This window comes from Falco biarmicus, chromosome 8 (genome assembly GCF_023638135.1).
Source record: "Falco biarmicus isolate bFalBia1 chromosome 8, bFalBia1.pri, whole genome shotgun sequence".
Classification (NCBI taxonomy): Eukaryota; Metazoa; Chordata; class Aves; order Falconiformes; family Falconidae; genus Falco; species Falco biarmicus.
The window spans coordinates 18,292,700-18,308,903 of record NC_079295.1 but is presented as its reverse complement, the minus strand read 5'-3'; the positions used below and the strand labels follow the sequence as shown (position 1 = coordinate 18,308,903).

At 35.8% G+C, this 16,204-nt stretch overlaps 1 protein-coding gene across 2 annotated transcripts in view; it reads right to left on the bottom strand.

Annotated features, from left to right (window-relative positions):
• CCDC141 (coiled-coil domain containing 141) overlaps positions 1 to 16,204 on the bottom strand; it is a 97,724-nt gene that overhangs the window by 74,679 nt on the left and 6,841 nt on the right. For both annotated transcript variants that reach the window (XM_056349453.1, XM_056349452.1), the window contains exon 3: positions 368 to 559. In XM_056349453.1, coding sequence (XP_056205428.1) covers positions 368 to 559 — 192 coding nt within the window. The remainder of the gene's footprint in view (positions 1 to 367; positions 560 to 16,204) is intronic.

The window sequence follows — 16,204 nt, the reverse complement described above, 5'->3', positions numbered from 1 at the left end:
TTGAAAATTTAGTTGTTTCAAAACCAAATAATCATAAGAAATGAAAGATATTCTGCAGAATGTCCATAGCCACTGAAGTACGTATTTCAGGTTTTGGTCCAGCTCACTGTCATTTTCTGTCAACTACAAATATCGGAGACATCATGACCAAAATATTTCTTAAAGTCTACATGGTTTATGTTCAGTTTCATACTGAATTATCATGAAGGTGGAAAAGGAAGGGTGTATCTAGAGATTTTTATTTTCTTAATTGCTTCAACTTTTAGGAATGCAATGAACATATATAACAGGGTAGAATTACAGTAGACAGAGTACCTATAAGATGTGGGAGGTTTCAAATTAAGAGTAATTTGATTTAAATACTAACCTCCAGAGCATTTTCAAAGAACACTGAAGTAAGTTCCAGAAGTGCCTGTCGCTTCTCTAACATAATGATGAGGGCATCCCATGCATCCCCAAGGGTGTCTGCCATGGCATCATAAACCTGACTGTTTTCTTTGTTCTCCTCTGCAGCCTTGTCTGCTTCGTGCAGCAAGTCCCATACGTGGTCTTCCAAAGCCTAAGAAGGAAAAATAAATAAATAAATAAATGAAGGAATCTGTAAACAGAATCCAATACACTGTGCTGGTACTGGTGTCAGGATACTTCTTCAGCGGGTCTGATAAATTACTGACAAGTCTCCTACTCCTGCTTTATTTCCAGTTCCTAGTGATAGGAATGTAGCTGTTCCTGCATGTTACGTAGCAAGCTTCTGAATTTCATTGCACTTAAGAGGCAATATTTTAATGAAATTTCATTTTAAAAAAATGTTATGAGAATTTATGATTCTATCTCTAATATTTAGATTCAAATAGGTTTGTATCTCCTTAAACACAAATCTTCATGGAGGTGGTATCAATGCAGATACTTTGGATCTTCCTTCATATGCTATCATATTACATTACCTGACATTACGAGCTTTAGAAGTTCGTAAGGTAACTTAAAAGTGTCTGATGACTTCAATGCAATCTAGACAAGAGTAGCTTGAACATATGCACATATGCTCCAGAAAAACACCAAATTTGTGCAAAGTTTCAAGTTCAGCTCGCTGCATTGCTCAAGCTGGCTGCCAAACAATAATACTCCATTGTCAAGAAAATCATTCTACTGTGTTTCATTCCCTTTACTAATCCCACCACAAGAAAGATAACTGCTGGGCCATTGCCAGCTTATGTTAAAAATCTTTAGTGTATCTGAAAAATAGATTAGCATTTGTACTTTCCCTTTCCATCTTTTTGTTTTAAAAGTATGAATTAATGAAGTCCCAATTTCTGCTGTTATTACACGTGCTGTCAAATGAATGTGTAATGGGAAAAGAAATCTATATTAGGCAAATTAAAATCTATGATAACTCATTCTCATGACACAGGCTTTAATAAAGGCTAAAGAATTGGAAAACTTCAAATTCTCCTGATAGATCCAACTGAAAAGATGAAATTGCAGAAACAGAGCTATAACCTACAGTCCTCCTTAGATCTTGTATCCTACACAAAGATGTCAGCTTGAACTCAAGGGGTTCACCAGTTCTTTCTAAAAGCAGTACTGTGAGAACAGTATAATAAATTATGGAACTTTTATTCTTTCTTTGAAAAAATAGAATTACATTATTTTAACTTTACAAACAGCCAACTATGAAAACAAACAGTGGTAAAATTAACAGGCATCAGAGTAGCTCCAACAAACCCATATTTTCTACAATATATAGAAAAGTCATTATCAGCAACATGAATGCATGCTTACTGTTTGGTGACAAACCCACCAAAAAGAGCATCTGGTCAAAAGCCAGTATTCTAGACAGCAAGACATTCCACTTTATTTTCTGAACACCAGGAATGGGGACTGCTGCTTTCTAGTCCTTCTTTAAAACCAATTAGTTTTGTTCTGTTGAATCCCCATCCTGATTGTCTCATATTGAAAGAAATGCTCAAATCCCCCAAATACTACCTGTTCTATATTTAAGTGAAAAACAAATCAGCACTTATTTAAAATGATGCTTTGACACTAAATGAGGTCATTTGCATGGAGTGGATACTGTCACTCTGATGTAACTATTGAGAGCAACTGTTTTATATCTCCATTTTACCACAATGAGACAAGAATCAGATCACAAAAAACAGCTGGTCTTGGGAATCTAATCCAAAGTACTCCAGTCAACTTTTATTCAAGAATATTTATCTAGCTGACAAGATAACTAGGGGTTGCTGCAGGTGTTTTTCTAGTCTTACATGCAGCAGTCAGAATCCTTATTATTAGAAATAAAAAAAGAGCAGCACTGACTCATAATTTTTAAACCACGAAAACTATATGGTTGTACAATTAATAAAATTTAAAACCCCACTTCATCAAAACAATGATAATGGTAAGTTAATGAACAGAGCACTCATGAAAATTTTATATGAAAATCCATGTTTCATTGCAATCTTTAATACAGTTCTTTCAACTCTTTGTTGATTTTTCTTTTATTGCTTTGCATCATTATTTCTCAATTATTTTTATACTGTCAAAGCTGTAAAAATTACATTGTCCAAGTAATTATATATATATATAAATATATGCACAAGCTCTTCAGAGCCAACAAAGCCTTGGTTCTTTGTTCAACCTCAAAAAAAGGCTAAACTCCAACTACTAACTCACAAGTGCTACCTGTGTTGGATGTATCCTGGCTAACAGGTCTAAAGGAAGTTTGTTTTGTTTTCTAGCCCCTAGAAGAAAAGATCTTGTGAAGTCTCGTGGAAGCTTTAAGGCCAAAGGTAGATTAAAAGAAGCATCATGACAGAAGATGAATGAATGAAACACGTAAGCATGTGACTTCATGGCCCTGTGACAGCAGGGTAGGATGAGGTTAATATAGACTGTGGTGGGTTGACCTTGGCTGGATGCCAGGTGCCCACCAAGCTGTTCCATCACTCCCTTCCTCAGCAGAACAGGGCAGTGGAGAAAATCAGATGAACAAAACTGTGTGGGTCAAGATAAAGGCATTTTAATGAAGCAATAGCAGAAGCCACACACATGGAAGCAAAGGAAAATAAAAGATATCCTCTACTTCCCATTCAGCCACTTCCTGGGAAACAGGGCTTCAGTACGCATAGCAATTGCTCTGGAAGACAAATGCTGTAAATAACAAAAGCCCCCCTTTCCTTCTCCTTTCTCTTAGATTTTATATCTGAGCAGACGTTATATGGTATGGGATACCCCACTGAACAATTTGGGTCAGCTGTCCTGGCTATGTCCCCTCCCAAGAACTTGCCCACCCCCAGTCTACTGGTGACAGGTGGGGGGAATGTTGGAGAGACAGCCTTGGTGCTATGCGAGTGCTGCTCGGCAGTAGACAAAGCACTGGTGCGTTATCACCACCTTTCTAGCTACCAGTACAAAGCGCAGCACTGTGAGGGCTGCTGTGGGGCTCAGCCAGACCCAGTACATTTACATATTTCAGAGTGCTTACTAGATATAGCTGAAAAAAGCTCACATTTAGGGTAAGTGGTGGCTAGAAAGCAAATCTGGAGATTTAATATGCTAGTCATCATTGTTTTCACTTAAAAATGACAAAGTGTCGGGGATTATTTTCCCTGGTATTTATCAAGGAACTGGGAAATTAGCAAAAGGACAGTAAATAGTATTCCTGTCTTTCTAAAAAAACAGATTACAGTTTACTGAAAATAATGAAGGTTTGGGGTTTTTTTCCCCCACAGATAATTGCCTTCAGAAGTAACCTACAGGCACGTAGGTTATGTCTACATAATAGAGCACATCTTTGTCTACATTATTCACTTGTTTGAGAACACTGCGTTTTAAGTAAGGTCTTTAAATCTCCAACGGTGGATACAACACAAACAGGAAGAAGGAAGTTACCTCAGCTGGAAGGCCACTTTTCCCATCTTTTTAGGCCCCATTCTCAATTTTCCAGTTGGTTAACTTCAGACACATGGGATTTTCACAATAAAAATGCATCAAGCACATCAAAGGCAAACCTGCATTAATAGTGCAGTCACATTTCTATTGTGTTATATAATGCTAGTAAAATTAGTAGCTAGACTTGTGCTATTTTGTTCTCATCTTGCTAATTATACCACTGTTTCTAAGATTTTGCACAAAGAATACTAATGAACAGTTTATTTATTTGCAAACAGGTTAATGAGCACACAACTCTTATATGCTGCTCTCCAAATAGTCTATATATTCAATAAATATATTTTAGTCTTCCAATTTATTTCTAATGCCAGCTGTTCTTGTTACCATTCATTACATTTCACAGACAATATATAAAGGCAGGACATGACATTTGCATTCTTTCAAAACAGACCTAGATATTGATTCTTAAAATGTATTTTGCAAATGCAGGCAGACTCCTTGTAACATGACTGTAAAAGGCTGCCCTAATAAAAGCACAGTGTAAAACTATGGGTTTGTTATCACCAAGACACAGTCAAGGGTAATCTGACCAGCTTTTTAGACACGAGAGGAATTTACTACTAATTTTCCATGTCACACTGATTTGTTCTCTGTCCAATTTCATCAAAATAATATTTTCTAACTGCATATGATACCATAACACAAAGTGCCTAGAATCCTGCTTGTCCACAGGACACAGAAAAATGTTTCAGTCTTTCCTAACAGCTCAACTCACTCAAAGCAATAACACTCAAGACCCAAATTCAACACTAACATTATTTTACATTTACAAAAAGAATATTCTAGAAGAACTGTGAAGCAGGAAACAACACAAGATTTTTTTAAAAGCTATAAAAATGGGAAATAAATAAGGTTTATGGACGTCATTAGTTTTTTTCAGTAGCTTAACTACTGATAAATGAAGGTATATGAAGAGACCACAAAAGGGAAAACAAGATAACAAACAAAGGTTTCATGTGCAGACTGGGTCACTCCGTTCTTGTCATTTGTCACTCAGCACTAGCAAATAGCTGTTATGTCCTAAAGTTTGTTTAAAAATAGACCTAAAATTTAGGGCTATATCCTAACAACAAATTACCTCAATGTGGCTTTTTGATTCTTTGATATTGATTCAATTCTATGATCTTTTTGTAGGAAGTGCAAGTGCATGTCAGAGTTCAGGTATGTCAATGTCAACTTGCTTTTTTGCAGTGTTAAAATTGTCATATGGATTGTTCTAAACTGTAGTGAAGACACTGGAAACTGATGAGGATACTTGCTTCTCTGGGCAGCTACCTACCCTCAACAGGCAAGAGATAAACCAAACCCACAGTTTTTAACAGCTGATACCATGCATTGGTGTGATTCTCATCCTCTTGCTTTCCAGCCACTTCAAGAGGCTTGCAGAGAGCTGGAGTCCCTGAAAGGCCCCAGTTCATTTCCAACCTGCAAAGTCTGGCTGTAGTGAGGAGGGAAACCATGAGACTATTTCTTGAAGCAGTCATTTGCCATGTAAGGACAGAAACATAAAGCAGTACGGAGTGTGCAGACCACTCAGCCTCCAAAACAGCTATTACTGAAAAAGCCATTTGTCTTCTGTTTCTCTGCTCGCTCCTCATTTTGTATTCAAGGTCAGTTTAGCAGATGCTCCAGTCCAGGGCTGAGATAACCCAAAGACAGCTTATCACTTCCCAGACTGCTTCCCTGTTTGCTATGAGTGCTGTGCTTCATCACAGACTCTTACCCCTAAAGTTTCTAAAGGATGTGAAAGGTGATGTGATTATTTTTTTAACTAAGTTAAAATTATTTGATGTTATAACACACAGTTTACCCTCTTTTTTATAGGTAAGCATTTTTAGTTGCAACCTATAGGCTACAAAGTTACTTTCAAACATGCTGAGATATTTGTATCTCTCTGCTGCTACAGAATTATCTCATTTCAACAACATTATCTATAAAATTTGAGGTAGCTGAGATTGGCTTTAGGGGAAAGAAAGACTTTCTGCTGCAAGGAACATACCAAGGCTATATTTCACAATATTTCTATATCTTGGTAAATCTCATGCAGAGCTGTAGAAGGTTGCACTGAAGTTATGCGCAACTGATTACTTTTCATTTCAGTGTATTCTTCAATAGGAAAGCTACCGAATTGATGGATTTAAAACTCCTCAAGACAGTTTATATAGCAATTAAGCAAAACAAAAAAAAGACAAAACCCAAAAATATCTTACAGCCTGATCAAGCCTGAAAAGTCAAGTCAAACTTCCTCCATAGTCAAATATTCTGTAACTGTTTAAAGTACAGGAAAATCTGTCATTTTCTATGTATCCCTGACATTTTTCTGCACATTGTAAACATCTCTTCACTTCTACCCCTGGCTGCATATAATCCCAGCTGAGAAAAGTACAGAGGAAACAGGAGCTTGACAGGAGAACCTGGGACAGAAGAAGAAATACATTTCTGAGCCAGCAACACCTGGAGCAGGCACAAGAGCTTCCCTTCCAATTATCTCACTACAAAATTGGATCAAAGTGATAGAGTTAACAATATGTTGAATACCACTGCTCATAAAGATTTACTGCTGATTGTCTTTAAACTTTTTTTTTTTCTTAAATCAATATAGATCACCAAAATCTCATTGTGTTGTATTAAATCAAAATTAACACTTCTCTTCACTTGGAAGCTTATTTCCAAATAATCATTTATGAAATATTACTAGGTAGAAGAGCTGCGAGATGTTTGACAAAATTGTTCCATAACAATTCATAAACCTTGCAACTCATAGCACTGTGCAAGAATCATACTTTTATACAAAAGTATATATTGCAAGAACTGTGTTTACTGCAACAACAATAATAAGCCCTAACGCTAACACATCTGTAGTTTACTCAAGCCCTCTTATATTTCTTAACCTTGTCTCTTGTCCTTGCCAATTGCAGCATGCTTATCCACAGCACTGCCACTTTTCAACAGTATTGTTTCAGAGAAAACAAGGCAGCAACGGGTAGAAGTCTACACTATGGTATCTGTTTTGCGTGCAGCTGGTGAAGACACACCTAATGTAAGTTTAAAGTCACTCATTCAGCACAGTGCAATGTCAGTAGCCTAGAACTCAGTGCTAGCGCAGTATTTACTTCTCAAGTTGTTTTACTGCTTTTGCTGATGTTGTACCTTCACTAAAAGCTGGGGCCAAACATTTCTGCCATCTGCACTGTAAATCCTTTAGTGCAGTGCAGCTCAAAAAAGATCTGAGAATTAATCCTATTGCAATTTACCACTTCTTGCCACAGGATGCTTGGAACTTAACTAAGCATTATAGGGCTTTGAGCACAAGAAATGCACCAGCTGCAAATGAACAAACCCTGTTCTTGATGGACATAGAATGATTCCTAGAAAGGTTTCTAAAAGTATACAACTAAAGTTTGGCAGATGATTTTAGTAGAAGTGACAGGTAATTGTGGTTCATACTACTGAACTATGTAGCTATGTCTGAGCTAGTTTTAAAGTTAGTTCACAGATGTCTACGCAAGGTGTAAGCATAAGATAGACCTGCTGTCAGAACTCAGAATGTAACATTCAAAACAGAAACAACATAGGTTTTTAATAACCCAGTCACTACCTTACCCATATGCAACAAAGTATCCATAAGCTTTTCATTACCATACACAGTACTATTTAACTTCAGACACCGATCAATTGCTCTCTTACCTCACCATTTCTGGTTGAATAGTTTCATGGTCCCACCTTAATTCATTTATACAAAAGTTAAGTACTGAATCTAGTTAGAGTTTTGGCATTGCCTTGAGCTTGCAAAACTCTGCATTGCCTCACAATCACTTACATGCAAATATACAAGAATATCTAAAGTGCAGGAAATGGATTTATACTGCAGTTCTTACCAGATCCATACTCATTCCACAGCTGATGAGATATTTTTCAGGAATTATATATTATTCACAGAAGAGAAAATACCTGCTTCCTTGGCTGTAGGGCCAAGGAAGTGCCTTGCTTTAACTTTTGTACAGCACATTTAAGAAATCTTAAAATCTTTCAAAGCAAGTAAAGCTGGGGGGGGTGGGGTGGTGGAATAAATAAACAATGCATTTGTAAGGTATGTTTCTGTTACACTCTAATTTTACGTAATCATTATAGGTTTTGGTTTCCTATTTCCTGTATGAAAAACCTGCCTTTCAGTAAAACTGCTAATATTCAATTGACTCATTTTTATGTAGTGTTTAAAAAGCTTTTTAAAAATATCCAGCTGTTTCTCCCAAACGAATAAAGATCTCCTGTATTAAAAAATAAAAAGTGTGCAGTGAGCAGCATTTTACCCTTCCTGGCCAATAAAAACACATTGATCATTTCTGCTTTTCTTCAGATGGCAAAACTCCACACTAGGTCTCGCTGTCAATAGCTTAAAAAAAGTACCAAGTAGTGGATGAAAAGGCAGAATAAATCACTGCCTTCTTGCATTGGCAACTCAGAAATGGTGCTAAAACAACGGCAGAGTCATTTGGGTAGCTCATGCAAGGCTGCTCCTGGGTTCTTTGATAGACATAAACTGCTTGTAGCAGTGTCTGCACAAATAATCATTTTTCTAACCAATGTATGGAGGTGTTTATTTGGAGTATAGTTAGTGAATCTGTCAAAAAGAAACCATTATCAGGTGCTGTATTTTCCAAATGTTTTCAATTCAACATTGTTTATGCTAGGTAATTGAATTGATGAGTAAAAAAAAACCATTTTTTTTTCCTTAAAACTTCCCATTATAATTATTGCAACCATTCACAGAAATCGTCAATTTGAAAATTGGTCATTCATTAGCTGAAAAATCACTGTATAGCTCCATGGTCCTTACAGGCTTTTTTCAAATTTACATGTAGTTGGGGGTTTGTTTGGAGAACATAGCTAAATAACAATGTCTACTAGCATATGCAAATACACTCTCCTACCTCTGTATCCTAATATTTGACATGTCTATTTGCACTCTAAAGCATAAGCATTGATCCTTAGGGTGCAAGGAAATCAATGCTGCTTTAGCTCTTTTGGCCTCCCCTCTGACTTCCAAGGAGGGTAGAGCAGGCTAGTAGCTTGAAGCATTTAAGTAGATTGTGATCCCCTTAATTTCTTAAGTTTATTAATTTTATCAAAAAAGTTTCACAGAAAATTCACTCAAGTTGGTTCAAGGAAACACAAATTAGACCACAACCAGCACTTTAAAAAAGCCAACAAAACTCAACAACCACCACCCAAAAAATACCAGCAAACCACCAACAGTATGTAGATAGAATTTATGCTGCCCTTTGACAGGCTATTTTATAGCAAAGAGAACTAAATAGAACTTTTAACTATGTCTGGGTTTTAGAACACTCATGTTGGTAGACACTGCTGAGGAAATTCAGAAGATTCCCATGTGCCCTGGGAAAGGTGGTGTCCAACAGACCTCTCCCATCACAGTATTGAAGAGCCAGGATCTGAATTCACTTTATCAGGAATAGCTATGACTCTAAACTGAATTTGGTCCTGAGTATTTTTTCAGACTCAGGTAATAGAAATTAAATCACTTTCACACTCATGATAAATGTTTGAATTATCAGAAGAAAACATACTGAGAAGCTAGTTCATGAAAACAATTAAAGAGAGACTTTGGAAAACATTTTTATCTTTCTAAGTATCCATATACTTACCACTAAATACCACATCTCCAAGATACTAACAGCCTCCGTTTAATAAAATTAACATAAGGGAGAAGAAATTAATTGATAACCTCTGTCCATAAGTTAAAGTAAAGAGAGAGGTGTCATTTCTTATGTACCTGAAACACTTGTATTTTCTTCCAGAGAATTTTGAGCACAGTAACGAAGTATTTAATCTTATTTTGTCCATGAATAGCATTGGCGTGTAAGGGCAGATAATGGGTTGGGAGAGTGGTCGTCGAACAATAGCAATACATCTAAAAAAGAAATGTTACTTCTAAACCAGCCATTTTAATACTACCTGATAAAAAAGTTGAAGTAAAGGCTAAAAGAAGGCATTATTATATTTTTCTCACTGAGGCATAAAATGGTTGCATGCACAACTCTGTGGAAGTAGTGGCATTCATGAATTATCCAACATTCTAGAATAGCTCTGTAACTAATATAATGTTACAGGAGTTAAGTATGTGATACTGATAGTCTTTTTACTAATTCAACATCTTCATATTAATCTATGACAAGAAATAGTTTTCATTTCTTAATTCTGACATGTTAAAAACAAACAAAAAGGTGAAAGATTGTCAGAACTTCACACACAGATTACTTGTCACTAGTAGGTAAATTTCCTCCAAATTATCATACCACTTTCACAGGTGTCCTGAATACACTGTGAAAAAGCAGGTGGCATCTAAGGTAGCTTCATTTGGAATGTCTTTTTAAAGAGCTGACCATTTTGAAATAAAACTAGACATGCATTTATTCTAATATTACATCAGCTTCAACATATTAAGAATACATTTCAAAAGTTAAATCCTTCCTAACTACTCAGTATGGACTTTGTAAAATCGGTATAGGGCACAGAAGTACATTTTTTTCTGAAAGAGGAAATTTTTCTCAACATTTGTATGTGAAAAGTATGCTATATTTTCAAGTAACTGATTAGCTGTGAGGCACATAATCCCTAAGACAGAGAAAACTGGGATAACTTTCAAAAACTATCAGTCATGCTTCACACATTTTTTTTTCCATTAATCTGAAAGTTAAAGCAAACTAAACTGCTGTATTTAATGAAATGCAAAAACAGTGTGCATAAAGTTACAAAAAAGCATTAGAAAATTGCTCATGTAATAACTTTTTAGTTTTTATAACTGATTCATTGAAATTTTGAAATACAGACTTAACAATTTCTTTCATGTATATTGAAAATGGTTCACACATTTATAGCAACTATGTATTTTATTTTTTTTTTAATAATAGCTCCTCTAGTACTACAAAAACCTAATATAGTCTCAAAAAAGTTGTCATTTTGTCTGTTACACCAGCCACAGAACACAGCTGCATTTTGAGAAGACAGACTAGTAAGAAAAGATAAATATTTTACAGGAAACTTTACTTTGTTGAGGAATAGTTCAAATACATAAGATGGTCTTCAGAGGGATATTAAGGTTTTATTGCCATGAATGTGGAATTATGCTTTCCACAGCTGTCAAAGCCATTAGTTACGGTGAACTTTTCAAATATTTATCCTCAACTGTTTGGGTTTTCAGATACATATGGAAATAGTTTTGGTTGGTTTTTTTTTTAAATAGAGTAGACTGATATTACTGGTTTTATACTTTTCATTTTTGAAATATAAACTTTTTATCAACACAGAATCACAGAATAATTTCTGTTAGAAGGGAGTCCACAGGTCATCCCTTGCTCAAGTTACCCAAGGATTTATCCTATGAAGTCTTGAACATCTCTAACAATGAAAGTTCCAAAACTCTGGGCAAACCATTCCAGAATTTAACCACCTTCATTTTTTTCCCTAATATCTAATTGGAATTTCCTTTTTTTCCAACTTATGTCCCTTGTATTAGAAGCAAGTTTAGTAAGACGAAAAAAGTATATTTCCATCAAAAAACAATGACTCATGGGAAGCAGAATATTTCACAGAAATCTGAATTTTGATGAGGTGTTTTTTAAAAATTTAATTAATCCAACAGAGCCTTCCAGTAAAGCCATAACTTTGTTTCAATCAGGTTTTGGATTGGATGTTTCAGTTCTCTGTTTTGGCATGATTTCTCAATAAATACATTTTTTAAAATGTGTTTTTTTTCCAATAGAGCAGAAACAAATTTGGAAGGGTATTTTTTCCTGGAATAGTCTGGTTTGTGTTTGTTTTATTTTTCCAGTTTGAATGGGGAAAATAAAAGAAACACACCCAGCTCTGAGCATGTGGTGCTGTTATTTCTGAAATTAACAATTACGTGATACGAACATGTCCAGAGTACTTTTTACTTCATATGATACTTGTTTCTTTCACGAACTTTCATTCCCTGTGAACACAGGAAAACGGAATGGTACATTTCTTTTGGAGTTTTCAGTAGCTGGCATAAAGCTTGACAATATAAAGAATGCCCAGCATGTAGTCAAAAAGAAGTTTGTACAAACACACGACTCAGTAAAACCACATCAGAAAAGCACTGTTTTAAAAACTACAGGCCAGTTTCAGTTTCTATGCAAGATGCTATTTTTCCTTTCCACTGCCACACCGCTGTATTGTTGGTAGCTTAAAGGGAACACTGTTGTGGTTACGATGCACTGAGAGGAAACCAAGCGGGATGCAGTCCCAGTCCTGCAGCGCTACACCCTGTGCTGCCGGATATTGCCGCACTGGCGCAGCCACGCAACATTCCCCCCACCTATTTTCAGGGTACATTTGGGTCTTACACTGTAGCAAAGACAGAATGTGAATAGCTGAAGGTCTAGAAAAGTCTTTTCTGTGTAAACTGGGATGGATAGTATAGCTTTTGTATGCATTCATTCACAGCCCAGTATTTGGGCACTTTACATCTGGTTAAGAGAGCGCAGACAGGGAGTGGGGCATTGCCTTGTGCCTTCCCCGATTGTGGTATGCTGAGCATCCCTCCCTCTCTGAGAGGAAACAAAATTTGGCCTTCTAGAGTACACACTCAAGTGCATTCTTATAATGTATTCAGAAAGCTTCTGGAGGCCAAGCAAAGCACAGAGGAAAATGCCTAACAATCAGAGAGATTGAAGCACTGGCAGAGACTGGCAAACTCCTAAGGAAAATAAGGACTAGATACAGGTTGGACTTAAACGTCATAGAGGCCTAGAGGGGACAGCATACAGTATGTTGCAACCCAAAAAGCCATGTGGAGCTGCTAACATCAGTTAAAAACTAAAGGGAAAGACAAGATTTATGAGGACAGCGATTAGAGAAAGGCTGACAAGTGCAATACAGTTACAACAAAACACAGCTCTGTACAACGCTTCTGGTGGTGTTGGCATGTTTACTTGAAGGAAAAAGTCGAAGTCACGATATTTTAGCATTAGTTTGTGGAATCCTAATGCAGACTGCAATGCTTAAAATTATGGTTCTATTTCATTATAAGACTGTTACTTGTGAATTTGCCAAACCAGAGTGAAACTTCATGTAGCAGGATCTGTGTCATACTGGATTTTTCTGGAAAGTTTCAATTAAAACATAAAATTCTACATTTCTAAAAATAAGACAAAGGAAGAATACATCATTAAAAGGTACTAGTTTTGCTGAGGAGTTCTAGCACACAATCTGCAGCAAGGGGCTTCAGAGGCTGGAAGACACCGTGGACTGAGGGAACAGGGAATTAAAACTGTCCCTTTTTCAGTTCTGAGTGCTTGTGTTTGCAGTCGGTAGTTTTTACCACGGTAAGAAACGTGGCCATGAATCAAAATACTATCGTTTAGTATACCATTTACATAATTGTTTAGTTACTGCAGTACCAAGGAACACTGGACCCACTGTATTTTGGTACAAAGTTATATTATTTTATACTCTACCCCTAGCTAAAATTAGGAATGCAAATATAGAATTATAATTAGCATGTCATAGAACTCAAACAAATAGTATTAGGTGAAATCATAGGCATTAAAACCAGGTCAAATCCTGCACTTTCACTCTTAATTTTCATGAGGGGCAGACATCTGCAAAACCTAATTCTACCAGTTTCGTTACAAAAAGATTGTATTCCTGTTCATGTTAATAAAATTCTCAAATTATTTTAAAAATGAAACTGCAGATATTTTAGGTACGGTCGTAATTTCACAGGTAGAATTTCTTTCACTCCCTGAACTTCTTTGCCAATACGCATCTCAAAAAAAACCAAAAACTGTATGTCAGTAAAGTTTTTACCTTTTTCTTCCTGAATTCAGTCATGATAAAATATGCTTTTCCCTCTGAAATACTATCTAATATTTCTTCTTACATAGGCAGGAGCTCCTGAATCAATTTAATTCATCACTAAAATTCATAATCCTCAGTAGTTTATGTCAACATGACCAACTGAGATTTAAATTATTAGTTATCATACAATCAAGAACTCAGAAGTGCAGAACTTCAATAAAACAAAGATCCATGAGTTTTCATCTTCTGTTAAGATTACACAACACCTGGGTCAGCAAGTTCAGGCCCCCAGCTCTTAAAAACAATTTCAGACAGTCCTTTTCACAAATAGTTCTTATTGCCAATCAAAATCACCTAGGATATTTTCCCCTTTTATTCCCATTGAAAAATCTATTTTGGGACATTTCCTTTACAGTTAGAAACGTTTTCCAGCCTATGTTTTTTAATGATTTTTATGTGCTATAAATATTCTTAAGCCACCAGTGGCCTTCAACTTAAAGCAGTTGCTCTCCTGCGGTGTTTACCCATGCAATACATTTCTGAGAATCTCAGTCTTTCTGCTGATGCAGGCAAAACGTTTTCTTAGTCCACTCTTAGAAATAAAGTGATACTCTTCCCTTTGGTACCCCGTACTAGACACCTACCTTCAGTTTGATGTCAGCTTTTTTCAGTATAGATAACCAGAATCCTAAATTTCTACTCATACTTCTGAATTCTTTTCAGAATAGTTGCAAATATCAGATCCTAGACTGTTTCCACAGCCATGGTGCTAACCATGTTCCACAATCAATTGGTAAATTTATGACTGCAACAGAAATACTTGCTATTCGCTTTAACTATGCAAGCTTATATTTGGATTGTTGAACTTCATAACATTTCCGTTATTATATTACTGAAGTTCATGTGCTTCCTCCCGACCTGCTTCTTTTCATGATCAGGTTGCTCCCAATGAGCAATATTCTCATCAGAACTGGATATCAGATTGCTCTGGAAGAAGAGAGCTTCAGAAAACTCTGCCTTTTCTTCCTTTTTTTCATCTATTTCTGTCTCTCATTGTTATTTCCTGAAAAACAGGTAGGGCTTGTCAAACTGTTTGAGCAGACTTGCATGCATAGCTGACTGGATCACACATTTCTCTCATAACTGTGGAACTACAACTAGCTTATCTTTAAACTGTGATACTGATCAGGGTTTTCTTTCCTTCTTCCTTCCCTGTATTTTTTCTCATTATTATTTTGGGCCACATTACACACATTAGCTCATATTTTACATTACACAACACAAGTAGTTATTAACTTGAAGACCAGAAAGTAGCCATAAAACTCTTTTGAGATGAACACTATTTCAGTGGGATTTTTTTTTATGCAAATATTGAAACTGGTGACCAAGCTGAACTAACATTGACAAAAATATTTATTAAATCTTACCTTTTCCCTTCTTTCTTTTTTTTCAAATCACTTGCAAAAATCAGCTCTGCTTTATGAAGAAAACGCAGCTAGACTTTGCTGCTAGTTGTACTGTTGGGCACCTCAATAATTAATGCAAATAATTCAGAAGATATTAACAAATAATTTCTTTTATAACTAATTTGCTGAAAAATAAGTATTATGAAAATATTTTGACTTGAAATAACTGCAAAACTTACTTAAAAGACATAAAATGCAAAAAATGAGCATATTATCACTTTTTTAAGAATGTAATTTTCCAATTTGTTTTTCTTGGATATTAGCATATAAATTACTATTTTGCAATTTATGCTCTGTGAATTGAAGTAAATAAAATAATTAGGTGCAATCTTCAGGTTCACAAGTCAAATTAATAACACTGTTGGTTTAAAATTTAAGTTTATAGGCTGGATTTATTTCTGTTTCATAGTAGTTCTGCCAGTCTCTTTCATGATAAAACCCAGAACTTTGGAAGCAAACCAAAAATGCCATTGTTTGTCTTAGTGGGGATTTTAACATTGTCATAGCCAAAAGCATAGCATGGCAACACACAGTTTGGTTGGTTTTTTGTGTTTTGGGTTTTTTTTAATGGTCCAGAAAGCATTAACATTGGGAAATTCAAACACTAAGACAGCATGTTATCTCCAGATAGGCCTTCTATAGGCAACAACTGAATTATGAAGAACAGAAGAAAGGGAGAGAAATATGTGTGCACAATGCAATCATTTTACCTCCTGGAAGCTCTTTCTCTCAAGTTTTTCTGGTTTTGATTCTTGTCACTTTTTTTTTTTTTTTTTTAATTGTAAAGAGTAAAACATCAAAGCATACCTGTGCATATATTTACTTTTCCAGAACACACAAATCTGCTAAAGATCATCTAAACAAGGATGAGGCAGATGTTGGGAAGGAGACTTGCATGAGGTCACAGAAGTCGCTATTTTTAACAAAACAATGCTGATATG